Genomic DNA, 21,416 nt, shown 5'->3' with positions numbered 1-21,416 from the left:
GCTGTTCTATCTTATCCTGGAAGATGGAGCTGGAAGTGTCAGCCTCTGCTCAAAGATTGGCGAATTCCAAGCTTGTTCACAGAAACAATATTTCAGTGAGTCAGTGATCTGTTATGGAGCTGGTGCCCCAGACAGGTGGTGGAATCAATGTGTTGGTTTTCTCAAATATATACCAAACTTTCTTTTCAGAAAATAACATACTGTTCTCAAGAAGATAAGTAATTGGAAAATTGTGCATCCCCTGTGAGATACAGGTCACTTGGATTTATGGGTCTGAGAATCTCTACAACTGTAGCTGGGTTTTGCTCTCCATGTAACTCAGTCTGATGTAGATTCTTTGATAGAGATTAATTGTTAGTGTTAATTAGCAATATGATTATTATTAGTCTGTATTTGTTTGGAAGAAGATTAGTATTCATGTATCATTGTGCATATTTCCATATACAGTATCAGAGTTGTATTGTACATGCATACTTTGACAATAAGATGAACTTTGAACCCTTGATGTGGCCGGATGAATAACAGAGCCACATGATATTTTCTTGTAATTGTATTTTAACAATTTTAACAGAGTGGTAGCTGTGTGGAATGAGCTTCCAGTAGAAGTGGTAGAGGCAGGTTCGATATTGTCATTTAAAGTAAAATTGGATAGGTATATGGACATGAAAGGAATGGAGGGTTATGGGCTGAGTGCAGGTCGGTGGGACTAGGTGAGAGTAAGCTTTCGGCACGGACTAGAAGGGCCTGTTTCCATGCTGTAATTGTTATATGGTTACATGTAGTTTAGAGATGAGACTTTGAGGTGCAACATATTATGTGGAATTCTCCTTTCTGCTCAATCAACCAACTGCAAGCATCCGTGCCTTGCGGCCATTCGTCTCTGTGCACTGATAGGGGATCTGATCACTATCAGTGCTAACTCTAACTGATTTGGATTCCATCTGCAAGGAGCAGACTGTCATTGGAAGCTCAGTCTCTTCCTGAAGGGGTGGGCTCTCTTGGTGATGCACAGAAAATGCTGGAGGAACTCAGCAGGTCAGGCAGCTTCTATGGAAATAAATAGACAGTCGACATTTTAGGCCAAGACCCTTCTGCAGGACTGAGAAGGAAGAGGGAAGATGCCAGAATAAAAAGGTGGGGATCGTCGAGGGGAAAGGCTAGCTAGAAGGGGATAGGTAAAGCCAGGTGGGTGGGAAAGGTCAAGGGTTGGAGAAGAAAGGATTTGATAGGAGAGGAGAGTGAACCATAGGAGAAAGGGAAGGAGGAGGGGACCCAGGGGCAAGTAATAGGCAGATGTAAAAGTAAAAAGTCAGACTGAGAATTGAGGAGGAATTTGTTTACCGGAAGGAGAAAATGATACTCATACCATCAGGCTGGAAGGTCCCCAGACTCTCATGATGGCTTCTCTCATCTTCAAAAAGCGATAATTCATCATTGTGCCTTGTTCTAGTATGTATTATTTGTTTGTAAACTTTAATCTGTAGTTGGCTAAGAAGCAAGCTCATCCAGTTTGCATTAAATATCTTTTTTTGATTCTCCAGATGCTTAGCAGCTGACGCATCAGGAGACTCAAATTGCATTATACTTGTGCACACTTGTGTGTACAATCTGCGCGTGTCGGTCCAAATTGTGTAGCCCGGCTGTCTGTCTGCTCGCCTTCCCTCCCTGTATTTATGCTTGTTAGTCCTGTGTTTTTCTGCTTGCTTGTTGTAACTTGCACTGCCTGCAGCACAGAGTGGTAATTCTGTGTTGCATAATCGAGGTAGCAGCACTCTATTGGCTGGTCAATGTGGAACCTATTTAAACGGAGCTCAGAGACGGAAAAGAGCCAAATCAAAGGTTCTGGCATTTCTCAAGTGTAGCACTCAGCACATTGTTCACATAAAACCTATTGGCAGGTATCCTGATGTGGCTGTTTTTAGCTCCTGGCCTCACCCTGTCCAAGGAACGATTACTCAGCACTGTCTCTCATGTAATTCCTCTTGGGCAGAAGTTTATACAGCTCAGACTGATGAAAGTTAATTTGTCTCTGGGTCATTTCATTCTGCATTCCTCATAACCTTGACACTTGGTTCAGTGGAGAAATTAAAGCTGTGAATACAAGAGCAGTGATAGGATTAGTTCTGTTAGAACACATGGACTAATCTGCCTGCTTGTCTCAGCTGCCTGCTTATTCCCCAAATAATGGGAATTACATCTTTTGATCTTGCCTTCACTTCCAGAAAACAACAGCCACACAGTTCTGGTCACCAACCTACAGGAAAGATGGCAACAAGATTGAAAGAGCACAGAGGAAATTTACAAGATATCATTGGGACATGAAGACCTGAGTTACAGGGAAAGGTTGTATAGGTTAAGACTTATTTCCTGGAGCGCAGGAGAATGAGCAGAGATTTGATAGAGGTGCAAGGGGTGCAGATAGAATAAATGCAAATAGGCTTTGTCCACTGAGGTTGGATGGGACTAAAACCAGAGGTCATGAGTTAATTGCAAAAGGTGAAATGTTTAAGTGGAATACGAGGGGGAGCTTCTCCACTCAGACAGATTGGAGGGTGTGGAACAAGCAGCCGGTGTAAGTGGGTAATGTAAGTTTAATTTCAACGTTTAAGAGAAGTTCGGATAAGTTTCTGTATGAGAAGGGTGTGAAGGGCTATGGTCCAGGCGCAGGTTGATGGGAGTAGCTCAAACAATAGTTCAGCACAGACTAGAAGGGGTGAAGAGCCTGTTTCTGTGCTGTGATTCTCTGTGACTGACTAAATCATATCTTCTATTTATAAAGCACCCTTAAGTCTCTTTCTAAGCTTTGTTACCAAGGTGAAATAGTGGAGCAGATGATCAAGACTAGGTCAAAGGGATTTCCTGAAGAATGATCTAAAGGAAGAGAGGGAATTTAAGAGGCACAATTAATTAGTAAAATGTATTCCTGATTTTAAAATCAAGACAGTTTTTCAATGAGAGCTACATAGACCAGCAAACACAGGAAAGAAAGGATAAATAGGATTTGGTATGTGTTCAAACAGCCACAGATTATGGAGAGTAGAACAGAACCACAGTAAATACGTGACAGCAATAGGGAATGTTTGACTCATTGTGTCTAGACTGCTCAATAAAATAACTAGCTAACATAATTCAACCTTCCACATTTGGAATGTAAACTCACAGGACATACGGGTTTGCAAGGACTCGTCCAGGTAATTTTTAAACATAGTAACATTTTCTACATCTATTTGTCCTTTGAGACTCTGAGTTCCAGGCCCCTACCAACATCTGAGTTAATTATTTGTCTTTATCTCCCCTTAAAGCTTCTATTGTTACGATAACCCCTGGCTTTTGTTGCCTTATTTATTTTAATCTGATACAACTCAGTTAAATCTCCTATCAGCATCTCCCAAAAGCTTTGCTTTTCTGATCTTTCTTTATAGCTGCAATTTTCCTGTTCCAGCAACATTGTTGTGAATCTCCCTACCTTCACCAGTGTGTAGGCACACCTCTCCTATGTATAATAGAAAGTTAGAAAACCTGCTGCACAATACAGGCCCTTCGGCCCACAAAGCTGTGCTGAAGATGTCCTTACTTTAGAAATTATGTAAGGTTACCTATAGCCCTGTATTTTACTAAGCTCCATGTACCTATCCAGGAGTATCTTAAAAGACCCTATCGTATTCGCCTCCACCACCACCACTGGTAGCCCATTCCACGCAGTCACCACCCTCTGCATTAAAAAAAACTTACCCCCAACCCCTGTACCTACTTCCAAGCACCTTAAAATTATGCCTCTGACTCTGGAAAAAGCCTCTGACTATCCACATGATCAATGCCTCTCGTTATCTTGTACACCTCGATCAGGTCACCTCTCATCCTCCATTGCTCCAAGGTGAAAAGGCCAAGTTCACTCAACCTATTCTCATAAGGCATGCTCCCCAATCCAGGCAACATCGTTGTAAATCTCCTCTGCACCCTTTCTATGGCTTCCACATCCTTCCTGTAGTGAGGCAACCAGAACTGAGCACAGTACTCCAGGTGGGGTCTGACTGGGGTCCTATATAGCTGTAACATTACCTCTTGGCTGCTAAACTCAATCCCATGAATGATGGCCAATGCACTGTATGCTGCCTTAACCTGCAATCAACCTGCGCAGCAGCTTTGAGTGTCCTATGGACTTGGACCCCAAGATCCCTCTGATTCTCCACACTGCCAAGAGTCTTACCATTAATACTATATTCTGTCATCACATTTGACCTACCAAAATGAACCACCTCACACTTATCTGGGTTGAGCTCCATCTGCCACTTCTCAGCCCAGTTTTGCATCCTATCAGTGTCCCACTGTAACCTCTGACAGCCCCACACTAACCACACCACCCCCAACCTTTTGTGTCATCAGAAAATTTACTAACCCATCCCTCCACTTCCTCATCCAAGTCATATATAAAAATCATGAAGAGAAGGGGACCCAGAACAGATCCCTGAGGCACACCACTGGTCACCGACCTCTATGCAGAAAATGACCCATCTACAACCACTCTTTACTTTCTGAGGGCAAACCAATTCTGGATCCACAAAGCAATGTCCCCTTGGATCCTATGCCTCTTTACTTTCTCAATAAGCCTTGCATGGGGTACCTTATCAAAAGCCTTACTGAAATCCATATACACTACATCTATGGTTCTACCTTCATCAATGTGTTTAGTCACATCCTCAAAAAATTCAATCAGGCTTGCAAGGCATAACCTGCCTTTGACAAAGCCATGCTGACTATTCCTAATCATAGTATGCCTCTCCAAATGTTCATAAATCCTGCCTCTCAGGATCTTCTCCGTCAACTTACAAACCACTGAAATAAGACTCACTGGTCTATAATTTCCAAGGCTATCTGTACTCCCTTTCTTAAATAAGGGAAGTAAGGGAACAACATCTGTAACTCTCCAATCCTCTGGAACCTCTCCCGTCCTCATTGATGATACAAAGATCACTGCCAGTGGCTCAGCAATCTCCTCCCTCGCTTCCCACAGTAGCCTGGGATACAACCCTTCAGGTCCCAGTGACTTATCCAACTTGATGCTTTCCAAAAGCTCCAGCACATCATCTTCCTTAATATCTACCTGCTCAAGCTTTTCAGTCCACTGCAAGTCATCCCTAAAATTGCCAAGATCCTTTTCCGTGGTGAATACTGAAGCAAAGTATTAACTAAGTACCTCTGCTATCTCCTCCAGTTCCATACACACTTTTCCACTGTCACCCTTGATTGGTCCTATTCTCTCACGCCTTATCCTCTTGCTCTTCACATACATGTAGAATGCCTCAGGGTTTTCCTTAATTCTGTCTGCCAAGGCCTTCTCATGGCCCCTTCTGGCTCTCCTAATTTCATTCTTAAGCTCCTTCCTGCTAGCCTTGTAATCTTCTAGATCTCTATCATTACCTAGTTTTTTTGAACCTTTCATAAGCTCTTAGTTTCTTGACTAGATTTATAACAGCCTTTGTACACCACGGTTCCTGTACCCTACCATCCTTTCCCTGTCTCATTAGAACGTACGTATGCAGAACTCCACACAAATATCCCCTGAACATTTGCCACATTTCTTCCGTACATTTCCCTGAGAACATCTGTTTCCAATTTATGCTTCCAAGTTCCTGCCTGAGCCCCATATTTCCCCTTACTCCAATTAAATATTTCCCTAACTTGTCTATTCCTATCCCTCTCCAATGCTATGGTAAAGGAGATAGAATTGTGATCACTGAGAGACCTGACACCTGACCAGGTTCATTTCCCAATACCAGATCAAGTACAGCCTCTCCTCTTGTTGGCTTATCTACATATTGTGTCAAGAAACCTTCCTGAACACACCTAACAAATTCAACCTGATCTAACTCCTTCACTCTAGGGAGATGCCAATCAATATTTGGGGAACTAAAATCTCCCACCACAACAACCCTGTTATTATTACTCTTTTCCAGAATCTGTCTCCCTATCTGCTCCTCAATGTCCCTGTTACTATTGGGTGGTTTATTTTAAAAAAACACCTAGTAGAGTTATTGACCCCTTCCTGTTTCTAACTTCCACCCACAGAGACTCCGTAGACAATCCCTCCATGACTTCCTCCTTTTCTGCAGCCGTGACATTATCTCTGATTAACAGTGCCACACCCCCACCTCTTTTTCCTCCCTCCCTGTCCTTTCTGAAACATCTAAAACCCGACACTCGAAGTAACCATTCCTGCCCCTAAGCCGTCCAAGTATCTGTAATGGCCACAACATCGTATCTCCAAGTGCTGATCCATGCTCTAAGCTCAACCACTTTCTTCATAATACTCCTTGCATTAAAATAGACACATCTCAAACCATCATTCTGAGCATGTCCCTTCTCTCTCACCTGCCTATGCTCCCTTTCACACTGTCTCCAAGCTTTCACTGTATGTGAGCCAACCTCCCTTTCCTCTGTCACTTCAGTTTGGTTCCCACCCCTCAGCAATTCTGGTTTAAACTCTCCCCAATAGCCTTAGCAAACCTCCCCGCTGGGATATTGGTCCTCCTCGGATTCAAGTGCAACCCATCCTTTTTGTACAGGTCATACCTGCCCCAAAAGAGGCCCCAATGATTCAGAAATCTGAATCCCTGCTCCCTGCTCCAATCCCTCAGCTACGCATTTATCCGCCACCTCATTCTATTCCTATTCTCACTGTTGAGTGGCACAGGCAGTAATCCCGAGATTACTACCTTTGAGGTCCTGCTTCTCAACTTCCTTCCTAACTCCCTGTAGTCTGTTTTCAGGACCTCCTCCCTTTTCCTATCTATGTCATTGGTACCAATATGTACCATGACCTCTGGCTATTCTCCTTCCCACTTCAAGATATTGTGAACGTGATCAGAAACATCCATTATATAAATATATAATGACCAGAGCTGTACTCAGTCAGCAAAATGTACTCTAACTTGAGGTGCATGTAGTTGTAGGAAGGCTGTATGTTGTTGCACAAGCAAATTGGTAGAGGACCTTAGTCTTGCAAATATAAAACATAAAATCCATCCATTTGTGTGTTTTGCTAAACAAGTTGACAATGACTTGGATCTGGTCTTTAAACTGGTCTTCTCCGTGACTTTTCAGATTTGACCGGAAGGATTTTTCCCCCTTTTTTTAGTAATTATATCCTCAAATGGAATGCCCAGTCTTTTTTTTTTTGTTTTAAGTTAGTTTAGTGGGTTTTTTTCTTTTTCTTAATAATGGCAATTTTTGATTTTTTTTTATTGTTAAGAGGAGTTGTGGCTCCTTTTATATATTAGCTCAATATGATACTATGCATGATTTTGACAGTGTACACTCATTTTTTGTTGTTTGTACTTCTATTGGAATATTTACTTGATATAACTTCTCTGATTTGTATTTGTCTTTATATATTTTTAAATCAATAAAAAAGATTTAAAATGAATGAAATGATAAACATGCAATAATGCAGCCCTTGTGTGTGTACTGCAAGCTCAACGAATGAAGGTGGAGTGTCCTTGGTTTTTGAATGCAGTCAGCATGGGTTGTACATTTTCCCATTGACTATGAAGGTTGTCTCTACTCCCATGAGAACCAAGTCAACATCCTTCTCCCCTGCGCTGAGGCCATAGCTAGTGCCAGTAAGTAATGTTGGGCTGACTATGTCAGTTACATTACTGACACTAGCCTTCTGAAATTGGCATCCTCTCTTCGAGAGGACAGAAAGAAAGAAAGAGATCGAAGGTTGAGCTCAAAGCTTCCTTGAAGAAGTTCAACATGTCCCATGACTCCTGATCAGTCAGAGTGAGGAGAGAGCATTTAGGAAGGAGGCTTGAGAATCTCATGAATGTGCATTGGGAGCGTTTAGCGGCTCTGCATGAGTGGCACTCTGCCTCGCAACACAGTCACTTTTACCCCATCTGCGAAGGAGTTTGTGTTTTCCACATTAGCCATTAGCCACCTCAGAACCCCCAAAACTGAATGGAAGTAAGTCAATCTCAATCCTAAAGGACTACCTAAGAAATATACCATTCAAGCATAGCTTCCCCACCCTGATATCTACACCTCCGTTTATAAAGGAATGTATTCTGTATGCCTTTAAGGTCTCTTGAAGGAGATGGGCATCTGTGTGCATGTGTACTAAAGTTGAGTGGTTACAAAGGCATAGCGATTGAAATGAAGAGGGATTGAATTAGACAGTTATAAAGGTAGAAGATGTTGGCTTTATGACTGTGTGGATGCTTGGAATGAAACTTGTCTCACAGTTGAAATTCAACTGCAAGCAGGCTGTTTTGAATTCCAACATTTGCCAAGGGAAGGATAGAGTCAAAGGCTGCGAAGAAATGTTAACAATCAGGATCTAAGATGATATGACCAGTCTTGTGTGTTTTTGCAATACAACCCCATTAGAGGAGTGCAAAAGATGTGTTGATCAAGTAGGGTCACATTTCATGGCATTGATGTAGAAAATGACACCGTGTTTTGAAATGATATTACAAAGGAGCAGCTTGTAGGTGGGAATTTGGACAATAACCTTGAAGAAAGTGCTGAAGCAGGAGGAGAAGCCATTATAAGAGATCCTCTGTCTGTGATCAAAAAGATACTATTGAAACATGATCAAGACCTTTATAATTGAATAACACATTCTTAAATATCGAACAGATTCTATGAGTCTAATTTTCTTGTTAATTCCGTACAGAAATATCACAGTGTGCTGTTATGTGGTGTTTACAGGAGTATTTAATAGTCTACCTATGGGAATTAATTAGCGTCTCTTGTTTCTTTTCTTTCTCTCATGCTTGTTTTGGTTTTTGCCTTTCCCTTCCTGTCTCTCCATCACTGTCTCGCTCCAGAAGTGGAGGAGCACCTGAACAAATTTCCAGACCTGTGCCCAGTGACATTAAATCTGATTCTGGTGGGGCATTTGATGGGTCGGATCTAGATCCGATGCAGCTTTGAAATGAAATCTTGTTTGGCTCTAAATGTAATTGTCAGTTCTGAGAGCTGCCCCTGTAAGTGATTGTGAAATGGATTCCTGAAGTGTGTGTGGGAGATGCTTACAAAGATCTGTTGCAATGTATGTTATTGAGCTGCCCTGTGGAGAGCTCTTGTTAAATACAGTGACTACTGTGCTATGTCCTAATTAGAGAGCAACTTACTTGGCTCACTGTGTACTGGTGGGAGTTCTTCAACATAAATCTCAATGAGCTGACTATCTTTAACAATATGCTGTAGAATGTTCTAAACAAAAAAATTTTGAGTTGCATGAATTGCCAAGTGATTTTCTGTTCTGCCTGATATGCTAAGTGACCCTATTATCATCCTCCATAAACATCAAACCAAAGTACATTGACATAATATTGGTACTTGCTGACCATAGATTTTCCTTTGTTCATCACTGATCTATGGATCTTCACCGTCCCATGGGTCTCCCTTGCCTGTCACAGACCCATAGATCTCCCAAGTTCAACCTGACCTGTGGATCTTCTCCTGACCGTCACTGATCCCTGAATCCACCCCTGTTAATCACGGATTCATGGATATCTCCTTGTCATCCCTGACAGGTGGATCTCTTTTGTCTTTTGCTGACCCATTGATCTCCCCTGTTCGAAGGTTCATTTATTATCCAAGTATACAACTCTGAATCTATTCTCCGGGTATCTACCAAACCAAGAAAGAACAGCAGCATGATCATTAACTGCCAAATTCTTCCTCCCCCACCTCCCAAAAAACAAACAAAAAACAGAATAGGCACATCAACCCCAAAACCCCATTTGTCCCGCACACACAAAATCAAGAAAGATCAGCAAAAAGACGCAGAATATAAAAAAAAACTATGAGACTGAAAAAAAGTCTGTAGTCCAAGTCCATATCCAAAATGTAGAAAACCTGGGTAGCATTCTCCAGGCACAGCAGTAGGCCTTTCCCTCTGCAACAGCAGAGCGACCCCACCAGTCGGTGCTCACCTTCCACATCCACTTTGATGTTTCAATCTCCCTTGTCACTTTTATCCACGAAATGGAGTCAAACATCAGTTCGTGCCCTATAGCCAATCCACGGCCTTCTCGCCATGAGGTTCACGCACGCTGCCTCTGCCTCCGGCAATCCTCTCAGAGACTGCGGAGCGCTGAAACAATGATCTCCAAACTGAAAACCCCAGGCGACAGTTCCAGAGTCACACTTGGTGTTTCCTGAATCCCCTCTGTCCATTGCTGACTGGCAATTCACTGATCTGCGGATTCTTTCTGTGGTTCATTCTCAGTGCACTACGTTGCTGCCATTTCTCCATTGTATTTCTATCAAAATGTTGAGTTTTTGCTCTGCTAAGTTTCGTACAGTTGATCAGGGCTTGATAACTCCATACTCTCGGTGCACAGTGCTATTTCTTTATTACCTCTGTCACACTGAGTTACTACTCCATCACTCTCAGCACACTGTGGAACACTGCCTTATTGTTTTCAATACGCTGTATTACTATTCTGCCACCATTTGCATCCATTGCTCCTTATTTTCCTGCTCTGTTACTCTCAACTGTGTTAGTACTCCAGCATTCTTAATGCCCTGCATAACAGCTTTTAACTATGAATACCTTGCAGTTCTCTTTTGTTAATTTCAGAATCCTGGACTCCTGCTTTGTCGGTCTCAATTTACTGGGTTTTGCTCTCATATTTTCTTCTGCAGGTGAGCGGAGTTTAACAGAAGAGAAAGTTCTATTTTGTCAGCATCAGGAATGCATTGACAAGAGGAGGGCTATTAAGGTAAGGAGACTTGCTTCTTGCGGCTGATAGGCACATGCTCACATTCTCACTCTACACATATTATCTCTTTCTGTCTGTGGTGCCATCTACCAATACCATCTCCTCCAGTACCATCTCCACCAATACTAATTTTGACCTCATCCCTCTGGGATAATCATATAGCCAGAAATTTCAACACGTCCACTTGTCTGCAGAGATTATGGATTTATACAAGAAGTGCATGTTGAACTGTCCCTGTTTACACAGCACATTGAGCAAGGCCAGTGGATGGACATATTGGAGTGGGATGTGAAATTAAAATGGGTGGCCATATTGGGATGGGAATGGGATATGTCCCTCCTTGGCCTTCTCCACTGTCGTGATGAGGCCACACTCAAGTTAGAGGAGCAATGCCTTATATTCTGTTTGGGTAACCCCCAAACTGATGGCATGAACATCGATTTCTCAAAATTCCAGTACTGCTCTCCAACAACCCCCCCCCCCACTTCCCATCCCCTTTTCCCTCTCTTACCTCATCTCCTTGCCTGCCCATTGCCTTCCTCTGGTGCACCTTCCCCCTTTTTCTTTCTTCCATAGCCTTTTGTCTCTTTCACCAATCAACTTCCCAGCTCTTTACTTTATTCCCTCTCCCCCTGCCTTCCAGGTTTCACCTATCATCTGGTGTTTCTCTCTCCTGTTCCCCCCCCCCCACCCCTTTAAATCTGCTCCTTGGCTTTTTTTTTCTCCAGTCCTGCAGAAGGGGTTCAGCCCAAAACACCAACTATACTTTTTTTCCATAGATGCTGAGTTCCTCCAGCATTTTGTGTGTGTGTTGCAATGACATTAATAATTCAGGCTAGAGATCCTTTGGTCAAAACTAAAACAAAGGGCCTAAAAAGGGCCAAAGTGTCCTTTTTTAAAAGTGCTTTATACCCTACTATCTGCAACTTAAAATTGCCTTTTTTTAAATCTCCTTTTCCCGATTCTGTCCAAGGAACTCGGGCCTGAATTGTTACCTGACACATTGAGTATTTATAGCAATGTGAATGCAAGTAGCCTATTGACCATTGGATGGCAGCATCACTCTGCTGATCCCAGAAAATGAAGCTTGGGTTTCTGGGGAATCCTTTCACTTACTTGTAAACATTTTAGTTAATTCTTGAAGAATTACCATTGATCCTATTTATGATTGCCTTTGGTCCATCATGATTGCTTATCTCTTTAGTCATGGAACCATGAATGGGAATGAATGGCCCTTCTGGGAGCTACCATTCTCTTCCACTCTTTAATCCTTCATCCGCCAGATGGCGTGACTCTCTCAAGGGGCAAACACATGACCACGTAATATCCTGGTTTCTAAGCAGATCGTTTATGAAGTTCTTTGAAAATTTACTTGACTTGATATCACACCCTCCACAATCATGACAAACCTTACTGCCTTCCCTGCGAATGTGCATGCCTCTCAGGAATACTTCCTGGCCTTGGCCCCAACCTCAAAGAAGCTCAGAGCATCCAGCAGGAAGGGATTGGATTTCCTTTCTTGAGATTTGTTGTTTAGGTAAAATCTGTTGCGTATGACTTTTAGGAGTTTAGCCATTTCTACCCATCATTGTTAGGAGTGATAAGGGTTGCTCTGTAACAGAGGAAATGTCATAAATAGAGTATGACGAGGAAGGTGTTAAAGAAAGTGTGGGTGACGCACATTACGTTGCTAAGCTATGGCCCTGCTGCATGCTCAGTTAGATCATGCATTGTTTGAGCATTACAATGACTACAGGATTTGGCTTCACTGTGCTAAAACAACAGTGTGACAAGCAACTTTAAAATCACAGGTGTGAAAGTAACCCATTGCTTTGCAAAGTCAGTTAAGGGTTAAAATTGTGTTTTGTGTTTCTGGGACTTTTGTAGTGGAACACCTCGGGACCTCTTATATTGCAGCTAGCACAAGGGAAGTTCAAATGGATAAGTTCCCAGGAGAAGTATTCAAGTGTGGAAGGTTGGGAATGCAGTGGTTAGAAGTTATTTGGTGTAGGTAGGCTTATGTGATCTGTAGAGTCAAAGCTCAATATGTGTGGTCTAAAGCATAACAGTAGTGAGGATGGTGTATAGTGGCCAATGGAAAATGCTCCTAGAAACAAGTAACAGTGGGTGACAGGTCACTAATTAAAAAGGTGAGAAAATGGGATGGAGGAGAGGAGCACAAAAATTCCAGAGAGGTCAGTAGAGCTAAGGAATGGGAGAGAAAAGTGGTCAGCAATAATCAAGCAGGAAGGATTACTCTACCCTGATAATAGAGGAGAATTCGTCCCCTCCCCAGACAGGCCCCAATATCTGTCACCAAGTACTGAGCAGCGGCTGGGGTACTGATAGTTTTTGCAGTAACAAGAATTTCAGCTTTGTTCACAAGATATAATTTCATAATGCTGTGGATCCAGACTCTCAAGTGTTAACTCACCTGGGCAATGCTCCCAGCACTGTATGTGCTGTTTTTTTTTCTGTGTGCACAAGATCATCAGACAGTGTGTGCTGTATCAGACAGCCGCTCCCTGAGAATCACACACTTCTCATCATCTCTTGTTGCTGTGTTCATTCAGTCACTGCCCAAGGGAGTACAGGGAAAAAGTACAGTGGGGTTCCTGCTCCAACAACAACCAACATTTTCCTGTTGAAAATCTCCTTGACTCAGGGCTTTACCCTCTAGAGGTTTGAGAATTAAAGCAACATTTACATCCGAAATAGTTTTATTCTGCTCCTTGCAGAATCCAGCCTCTAGACAGTAGGGCTGCTCAACTTTTTCATGATTTAAGCTTTCTAAATTTAAATCGTAATGTATTTGGCTTGGTGATATAGCAAATGTAGCAAGCCACTAGGCCAAGCCCAGCTCACCAGATGTCTGAGATTCCCCTGGACCCACACAAATCCTATGACAAAGAGGTAAGTTTTTGAGCCTTTGTTAATATAGCTCCAGGAATGTTGAAGATCGTGAACGGTGATATGAGCTGCCAGAGTCTTGGCTTGTCATTTGGTCATACTCCCCTTCTGAGGCAGAAGATTGCTAACTGCAGTGGCTGGTGAGAAATGAGATCAAGAGTTAAAGTTGGTTCTGTCTTTAAGGTTGGTAGTGGTTTAGAAATCCCATAGACGCTGATAGAAGTAGGGGGTTCTCACAGTATCCCAGACTAACATTAACCTCTCAGCCAATAGTTCAGCTGTCCTTTCAATTCATGGCTGTTTAAGCGATCTTGTTGTGTATAAATGGCTGTCACATTTGTCTGTATTTTATTTCTGTGTTTCGTTGTGTAATATTCATTTTAAAATTTGATAATACTGAATCAGGGCTTCTCTCTGCACTTTTTCCTGCTTGGTCTCATATCACTTTTTTAACCCCGTTCCTCACAATATCCGATTCTGCTTCCACCTTCACCAACCCACCACCTCTCATCCTCTCTATCCTGCCTCCTCCCCACCACCCCACCCTATCATCATTCTTAGGGCCTCCATCTTCCCCTTCCTCAATTCTAGTCTCCTCATCCCTTCACTCTCCTAATTCTTGACCCTTAACCCTTCCCTTCACTTCTGCAACCCTGCCTCTGCTCTCCCCCTCATTCAACTGGCTGCCTGACTAACCTTACCCATTCCTGTCCCTACCTCTTCTGTCTTCTGATTCTTGACTATTTCTGGCCCGATTTCTTATAGTAACACAAATAACCATTTATATTTTTGTAATGTCTGGCTGTGCTCTAACCAAGCTCCCATTATTGAAGAACAATTACCTGGGGCAGAAGCAGGGTTGCAAGTTGGTGACATTGATTGTCTTGTTTTCTAATCCAACAGTAGGGAAGACAAGGAGTAATAGTGCAAGTGAATATTTTTAGGCATGAGTTCCCAGCAGCAGCAAATCTGAACAATGGCCTTTTGCAGCTTATTCCATTCTATTTGATTTCTATTCTTCCTGCAGGAAACATCTGTCCCCTGTTTAAGCTCTCAGAGAGCCCTCCTCATCGATCCATCCGTTTATAAACATTCAACTCAGACTGTTTGCAGGCAGACTGTTTGAGCAGAAAAACACTTTATTGTACAAATCTACATCTAAATGCACTTTCATTCAATATTTGGGTGAGTGAACAAGCTATGCCTGATGATGAATGTGTGATATGTGCACTGTGTGTGACTTATACTAAAAATAAAAAGGAAATCGGTCTAAGATGTTTGTAGTGATGGTGAACAAAAATGATTGACATTTGCACTAATAATGAAGGGAAATCAGTGTGCATTTTCATTTATAATGGACAGAGTTTATGATATATTTGCTGGCATTGAAGAGATATATTTTTGATGATTGAAGAAAAGTTATCTTTATTTAAGTAGACTTGGTCAATTTTGTTGCATTAGTTTACAGTCTGATCTCTTTGATGTATTTAGCTTCTTTGGAATTTACAGTTCTTCCCAGGATGTGTTCCTTACCTTCTGGGAAAACTGGGGAGAATATCCAGGGCCCCCTCTGTTTCCTTGACCGTGCTTGACCTGCTTCTGCCACAGCTGGTTTGGAGCAAACTTTTTCCTGGGAAGTAACATTCATCCCAGACAATAAGAGCACATGACGGAGAAAGAGGGAGTGAGCAGCCTCACTTTGGTACACTCACTGCTGAACCCACTTTAAAAATACTGATGTGTGTTGCTCTTTCCCAATATGCCATGAAAAAGTGGAAAGAACAGACAAATCTGCTTGACAGTCGCCACAGTGAGTAGCTGTTTTTCTTCCGATGGTTTGCTCAGTTTCAGTTTTATTTTGCTTCCTTCCTCACCCACTTGCACTATGTGTCAAAGAGTGGAATTTGGACTGATGTTTAGCTAATGCAGTTGTTGTAGAACCAGTAAATCAGCTTATAGTTGTGTGGAGTATTTTCTTCATTAATGAGATATACACATTGCTGACAAAGACAGCAGTTATTATCCATTCCTATTTGCTCTTAAGAGGTCATTTGAGTCTCTTCCTTGAATTAATGCATTTGGCAAGGGTATTCCCATCATGCTGTTTGGTAGAGAGTTGGTGGGTTTAAACTTAGTATTGTATTTCTATTTGGATGGCATGCAGTTTGGAGGGTATTCCATGGAATACCGTGCAGTGGCATTCTCATACAATTTTTTTAAAATGCTCAGCTGAAATGAAAATTGATTGTTCTTCTGGGGCCTTAAGATTGCAACCTGTGCTGCCCCCATTTAATAGCAACCGGAATCAAAGTTCCCAAGGTTCTCCCCATGTGAACTTTGCGTCTTTCCAGGCCAGATGAAAGTGTAAGATGGAAACCTAGCAAGTCTGCGATGCCAGTGTTCTTCCATGAAACTGAGCTGTAGTAGTACAGTTCTGTCTTCCTCCAAGACAGATGGAGGGACATTCCCCTGTTGTCTCCAGAGATTGCAAAGCCTCGTATCATAGAGGAATAACCTGGACAATGAATAGCCTACATTTGTGACAAGTTGGCAAAGCTTGTAATGTTTATCTGCTACAGCTATGTTTTGTGTGTTCAGATTTGAAGAAATTTGGGTGTTCCCCTTGGATCTGAACAAAGGGTGGTATTAAATTGTGTTTGGACAATGAAGCAGTTAGGATGATGTGAGTGGGTTGTTAACATGCAGATCTAAAGTTGGAATCAGTGAGTGGAGGACAGATTAATGAGCTGACTAAGTAACTTCCCCTCTGTCCCCATCTGCCTCTCTTCACACCTAGTGCGATAGCCCATTCTGAATATTAGATACAATGGCTGATAGGCTGTGGAAAGTATCAGTGCAATGTTCAGTCCTGTCTTTCAATGCTCTAACGCACACCTTTCTGTGACCATTTCCTGGGACCCCAGTTTTCACCCACGCCAAAGGTGGCAGAGGGCACGTGATCAAGATTGGGGATCAGTAAAGAATGAGTCTGGAATCTCCTCCTTGTAACAATAAAGAACAGGAGGGAAATCAGGAAGTTGGTATTTGAATCCAACGTCCGCTTCTCTGGTGACTGAATGATTGTAGGGAAGACAGGAATGTCAGCTTATCCAGACATCTCAGTTTTCCCCCTTCACCAAGTCCTGCATTCCCAGGCTCTGTCACCTTCAGTGAGACATTTAGGGCTGTGTTTACACATTTGCAAAACCTCCAACTTTAGAACAAGAAAGTTGCAGTAAAAACAGTTTCTTTTACAAACTCGATGAAGCTGTTCCCATTTTGATTTCAGTTTGCTGAGAGCACCGGGGCGGTGGGGGTGGGGGTGGTGTGCATGGGAGCACAGCAATAAAAGCAGGAAGTGACATTTCAGCAGGACAGAGAGTATCTGGGGAGGAAGAAACACTGTTAACTTATCAAGTTGGTGACCTTTTCTCTAAGGATATCATTTGAATTGATGAAGATATACAGTATCTTTTGTTTTTATTTTTGATTTCCAGCATCTGCATTTTAAAAAAAAATTAAATATAGGGAACTACATTCATTTCTGGGCATCACATTTTTAAACAATAGATTGGCCCTGGTGGAAATAGAATCAGTAAGGAGATTAAAAGCTCAAAGATACGTTTTAAAAGCATAATGTAAATACACTTTTAGAATTTGAAGTGTGATCTTTATATTTTAAAAATATAAAGGATTTCAATTAAGTGGATTAATTAGTTCCTCTACAATATAGCGGCTATTGACACTTGACTTTAATTTTGGAACTGGTTGCCTGTGGGTAAAACCAGAAAACCTCAGATTGCATATTAGTGGAAGTCAGGAATTCACCACCCAAAGGAAAACAAATGCTGCAAGCCATTGTTTCAGCTCTGGGGATTGTTAGATTTTTATTGGGTAATGCTATAAAAGAACTGGAGCAAAATGGAACACATGGAATGAAGACAAAGTTCAGCAAAGATTTGGTCAACGTGGGTGTTTGATTGGGTCCCTGAAATTCTTCTGGTTGAGGTTCTCTCCACATTCAGTATGTTCACAGTCTCACTCGTCATGGGCTGTTAGAGGCACCACAATGAGCTGGATTCTTCTCTCAGCCAACAGAATGGCTGAATAGCATGTTGCTGTAAGGTTGATTATCTGAGATAGTAACACTTTCTAAAGCAGTAAAGAATGGCTGTTGATGAAAGAAGCTGTGACTGCCAGCAACAGCGTTAATGAGTCTGGCATTAGATGATGAGAGACTCTGGCAACAGATACTGAATGATGTTATCGACTAACTGAGTGAACTCAAAGATGAGTGAGCATGAAGATGGTAAGTAAGTAAGTCTGGAGATAAGTAATGAATGAATGACAATCAGTGGTTAATTGGTTCTTTGTTGAACTGGTATCTCAGCTCCAACAAAAGTTCCTGCAGGAGTTTAGCTAATCCTTAGAAATCAAAGGGCAGCTGTTCAACGTAAAACATCTGCCTTCCAGAACTGAGGTTGCCCAAACTGTATCAAGTACAGTGCTTGTGCTTGCTCAGAATCAGAGCTGCAAGCATTCTCCGAACACTTCCAGTGGTGTTCCTCCACAATCGGACCACAGTGTCTTTTGACCACTTCCAGGACTCTCAGTGATGACCATTGATGATAAAATTCACCACCCCTTTCAGTGGGCCAGCATAGTCTTTAATCAGTTGAGGAAAGAAGTATTTGTCGATCAAGACCCTGGATTTGACATTAATTTGCAGTTTACCAGGAAGATGTAATCCCTGTCCTGCTGTATGCTTCAGAGACTGGAAAATTATCACCAATGCTGCCCACAAAATCTCATTCAGATATGCTGAAAAGACATGCCAACTGATGTCAGTGGCCTCTCCTAGAGAAATTTTACACTCAGATGGCAGCATTGGACAAACTACATTATTAGCATGCCAATCATCAGATTCCTGGAAAAAGATTCTGAGCTCTGTCATAGTAAGGTATCACCAGACAGACGGAAGAGAAGATTCAGCCGTGTGCTCAGCACTGAATAGACTCTGCAGCTGTGGCCAACAGCCATTGGCTGTGGGCTCGCACCCGGCTATTTGTTTACTTCTGTATCGTTTGCATGATTTGTGCTTTCTTTTGCACATTGGGTATTTCTTGGTCTTCAATGTGTGAGTGTTTTCTGGATTCTGGTGTATTTATGTGTTTTGTGGCTGCCTGCAAGAGGATGTATACATATTTTGATAATAAATGTATTTTAAGCAAAGCCTAAATGAAGAAAAGCAAGCATCCGAAATGACCTGTGGATCTCTGGCCCATGTCTGCTCAAAATCAAGAAATAATCTTTGAGATGCTGCAGGTACACAGAAGTCCTGCATAAGTGTTAGAAAGAGCAAACTGTCTTGCGACCAGTCCAGCTTCCCCATTTGGAGAAGTGCCTGAGACACAGCAGACATCATGTTGAGGTCCTTTCAGAGGAAGTGGCCTGCTCGACCCAAAATTACATGACATTTTATATGCTAAAGATCAAATGACAATTCTATATTTATAATGTATCTGCAATGTTTCCTTTTGAATTACGTATAAATTTCACGCCTCCTTCCTCACACCCACATGAACGTTCGATCAGCGTTATTTAGACTGTGGGTTCACGGCTCTTAAGCTCTCATTGTTCAGAGCTGCATTTTAAATTTGAGCTACAGTCCATATTCAAATCTGAAGATTGGTACTGAAGTTTATGTTTTGCTGTGCACCTTAAGTCTAGAATATGCTCCAACAATGCTGACAAAAGCCCCCATCCTATTCCCCCCCCTTGGGTAAAATGATGCCATCAAGGATGTTAACTGTAGCTCACCTGGAAGCATTGTCACCTTTTGAACATGTTCAAGTCTCACATTAGCAACCTGAGCATAAAGTTCAGAGATATAATCCAGTGCAATACTGCACAGTCAAAGGTGCCATCTTTTAGACTAGCTGAATAAAGCAAGGCCCCATCTCTCCTTGCAGATAGATCCAATAAGATCCCATGATACAATTGGGAACGTGAGTGAGTGACTTCTCTTGGTGCCCTTGCCAGATTTTACCTTTCAATGGACATCACAGATTACATTTCCATCACTGGGAGTTTGCTGAACACCGTCTGGCAGCTACATTTCATAGGGAAAAATAGAGATTTCAGTATAAAAAGCTTTTTAAAAATGTTTGGGTAATCCTGAGGTTTTGAAAGGCATCAGATAAATTCAAGGCTTTTTAGCATTACACCATTAATAATCAATCGGATACTGAGGTGATGGTGTAATATTTAGTACTTTGTTGTCTTGGCACCAGCTTATTCTCAAATGTTTTTAAATCCAGAAGACCATTGTCTTGGATCTTTCCAATATTAAAAATGTGTTTCCCTTGCTTTGCCTTATTCTGATGAGAGAAAGAGAACAAGCTGAGACTGTGCGAGGAGATTTGATGGAGGTGTGCATAATTATGACGATACAAATAGGAAATGCAGGCAGGTTTTTTCCACTGAGGGTGGGTGAGACTAGAACTAGAGGTCCTGGGTTAAGGGTGAAGTGTTCGAGAGGAACATGAGGGAAATCTTCGCAGAGTGGTGAGAGTGTAGAGTGAGCTGCCGGCAGAAGTGGTGGATGGGGTTTGATTTCAAAATGCAAGAAAGGTTTTGATAAGTACATGGATGGAAGGGGTATATGGAGCTATGGTCAATGGGAACGTTATTCCTTGGAGCGTAGGAGAATGAAGGGAGATTTGATGGAGGTGTACATAATTATGAGGATATAAGTAGGAAATTGGATAGAATAGCCATTTGGCATTAATTAGATGGCCTTTTTTTCTGTTGTACTGCCCTGTGATTCCATGTCTGTCTTGAAGCTGTTGTTCAGGAGCAGAATAAGGTTATTCAACCCTTCAAGTCTGCTCCGCAATTCAATCATGGCTGATTAATTTTTCCCCATTCTCCTCTCTTTTCCCCTGTAACCTTTGATACCCTTACTAATCAAAAGCCTTATCAACCTCTGCTTTATGATCTGGCCTCCACAGCTGTACATGGCAATGAGTTGCATTTTTCACCACCCTCTGGCTAAAGAAATCCTTCTTCATCTCTGTTCTAAAGGGAAGCTCTTTTATTCTGAGGCTGAGCCCATTAATTCCATACTTCCCCACTATTGGAAACATCCGCCTCACTTCCACCCTGTCTAGGCCTTTCAATGTTCAGTAGGTTTCAATGAGACGCCATGCCCTTCATTGTTCTAAACTTCAGTGAATACAAGCCCAGAGCCATCAAAAGCCTCTTATATGTTTACCTTTTCATTCCTGGGATCATTCTCATAACCCCCCCCCACCCCCACCGACCCTTTCCAATGCCAGCACATCCTTTTGTGAGAAGGAAGGTTTGATTGAACTTGGAATATGCTAAAGGGTTGGTACAAGATTGTTGGCTGATATAAAACTTCTCACGACACTCAAAATATGGTCTGACCAATGCCTTGTAAAGCCTCTGCATCACATCGTTGTTTTTATATTCTAATCTCTAACACTGCATTTGCTGTCCTGACTATCAACTCAACCTGCAAGTTAACTTTTAGGGAATCCTACACCAGAACTCACAAGTCCCTTTGCACCCTGATTTCTGAATTCCCATCTCATTGAGAAAATAGTATACACATTTATTGCTTCTATCAAAGTGCATGAGCATACACTTCCCTACACTGTACTCCATCTACCATTCTTTGCCCATTCTCCAAACCTGTCCGGTCCTTCTGCAGGCCCCTGCTTACTCCATCTTTCTCTGTACTCT

At 42.1% G+C, this 21,416-nt stretch overlaps 1 protein-coding gene across 1 annotated transcript in view; it reads left to right on the top strand.

Moving 5' to 3' along the window:
- Nucleotides 1-21,416, top strand: part of LOC132382156 (pleckstrin homology domain-containing family G member 5-like) — a 118,597-nt gene that overhangs the window by 21,354 nt on the left and 75,827 nt on the right. The window contains 1 exon segment of the mRNA XM_059952065.1: nucleotides 10,660-10,736. Coding sequence (XP_059808048.1) covers nucleotides 10,660-10,736 — 77 coding nt within the window.

This window comes from Hypanus sabinus, chromosome 27 (genome assembly GCF_030144855.1).
Source record: "Hypanus sabinus isolate sHypSab1 chromosome 27, sHypSab1.hap1, whole genome shotgun sequence".
NCBI lineage: Eukaryota > Metazoa > Chordata > Chondrichthyes > Myliobatiformes > Dasyatidae > Hypanus > Hypanus sabinus.
The sequence above is the reverse complement of the archived record's forward strand: the minus strand, read 5'-3'. Positions and strand labels throughout refer to the sequence as shown.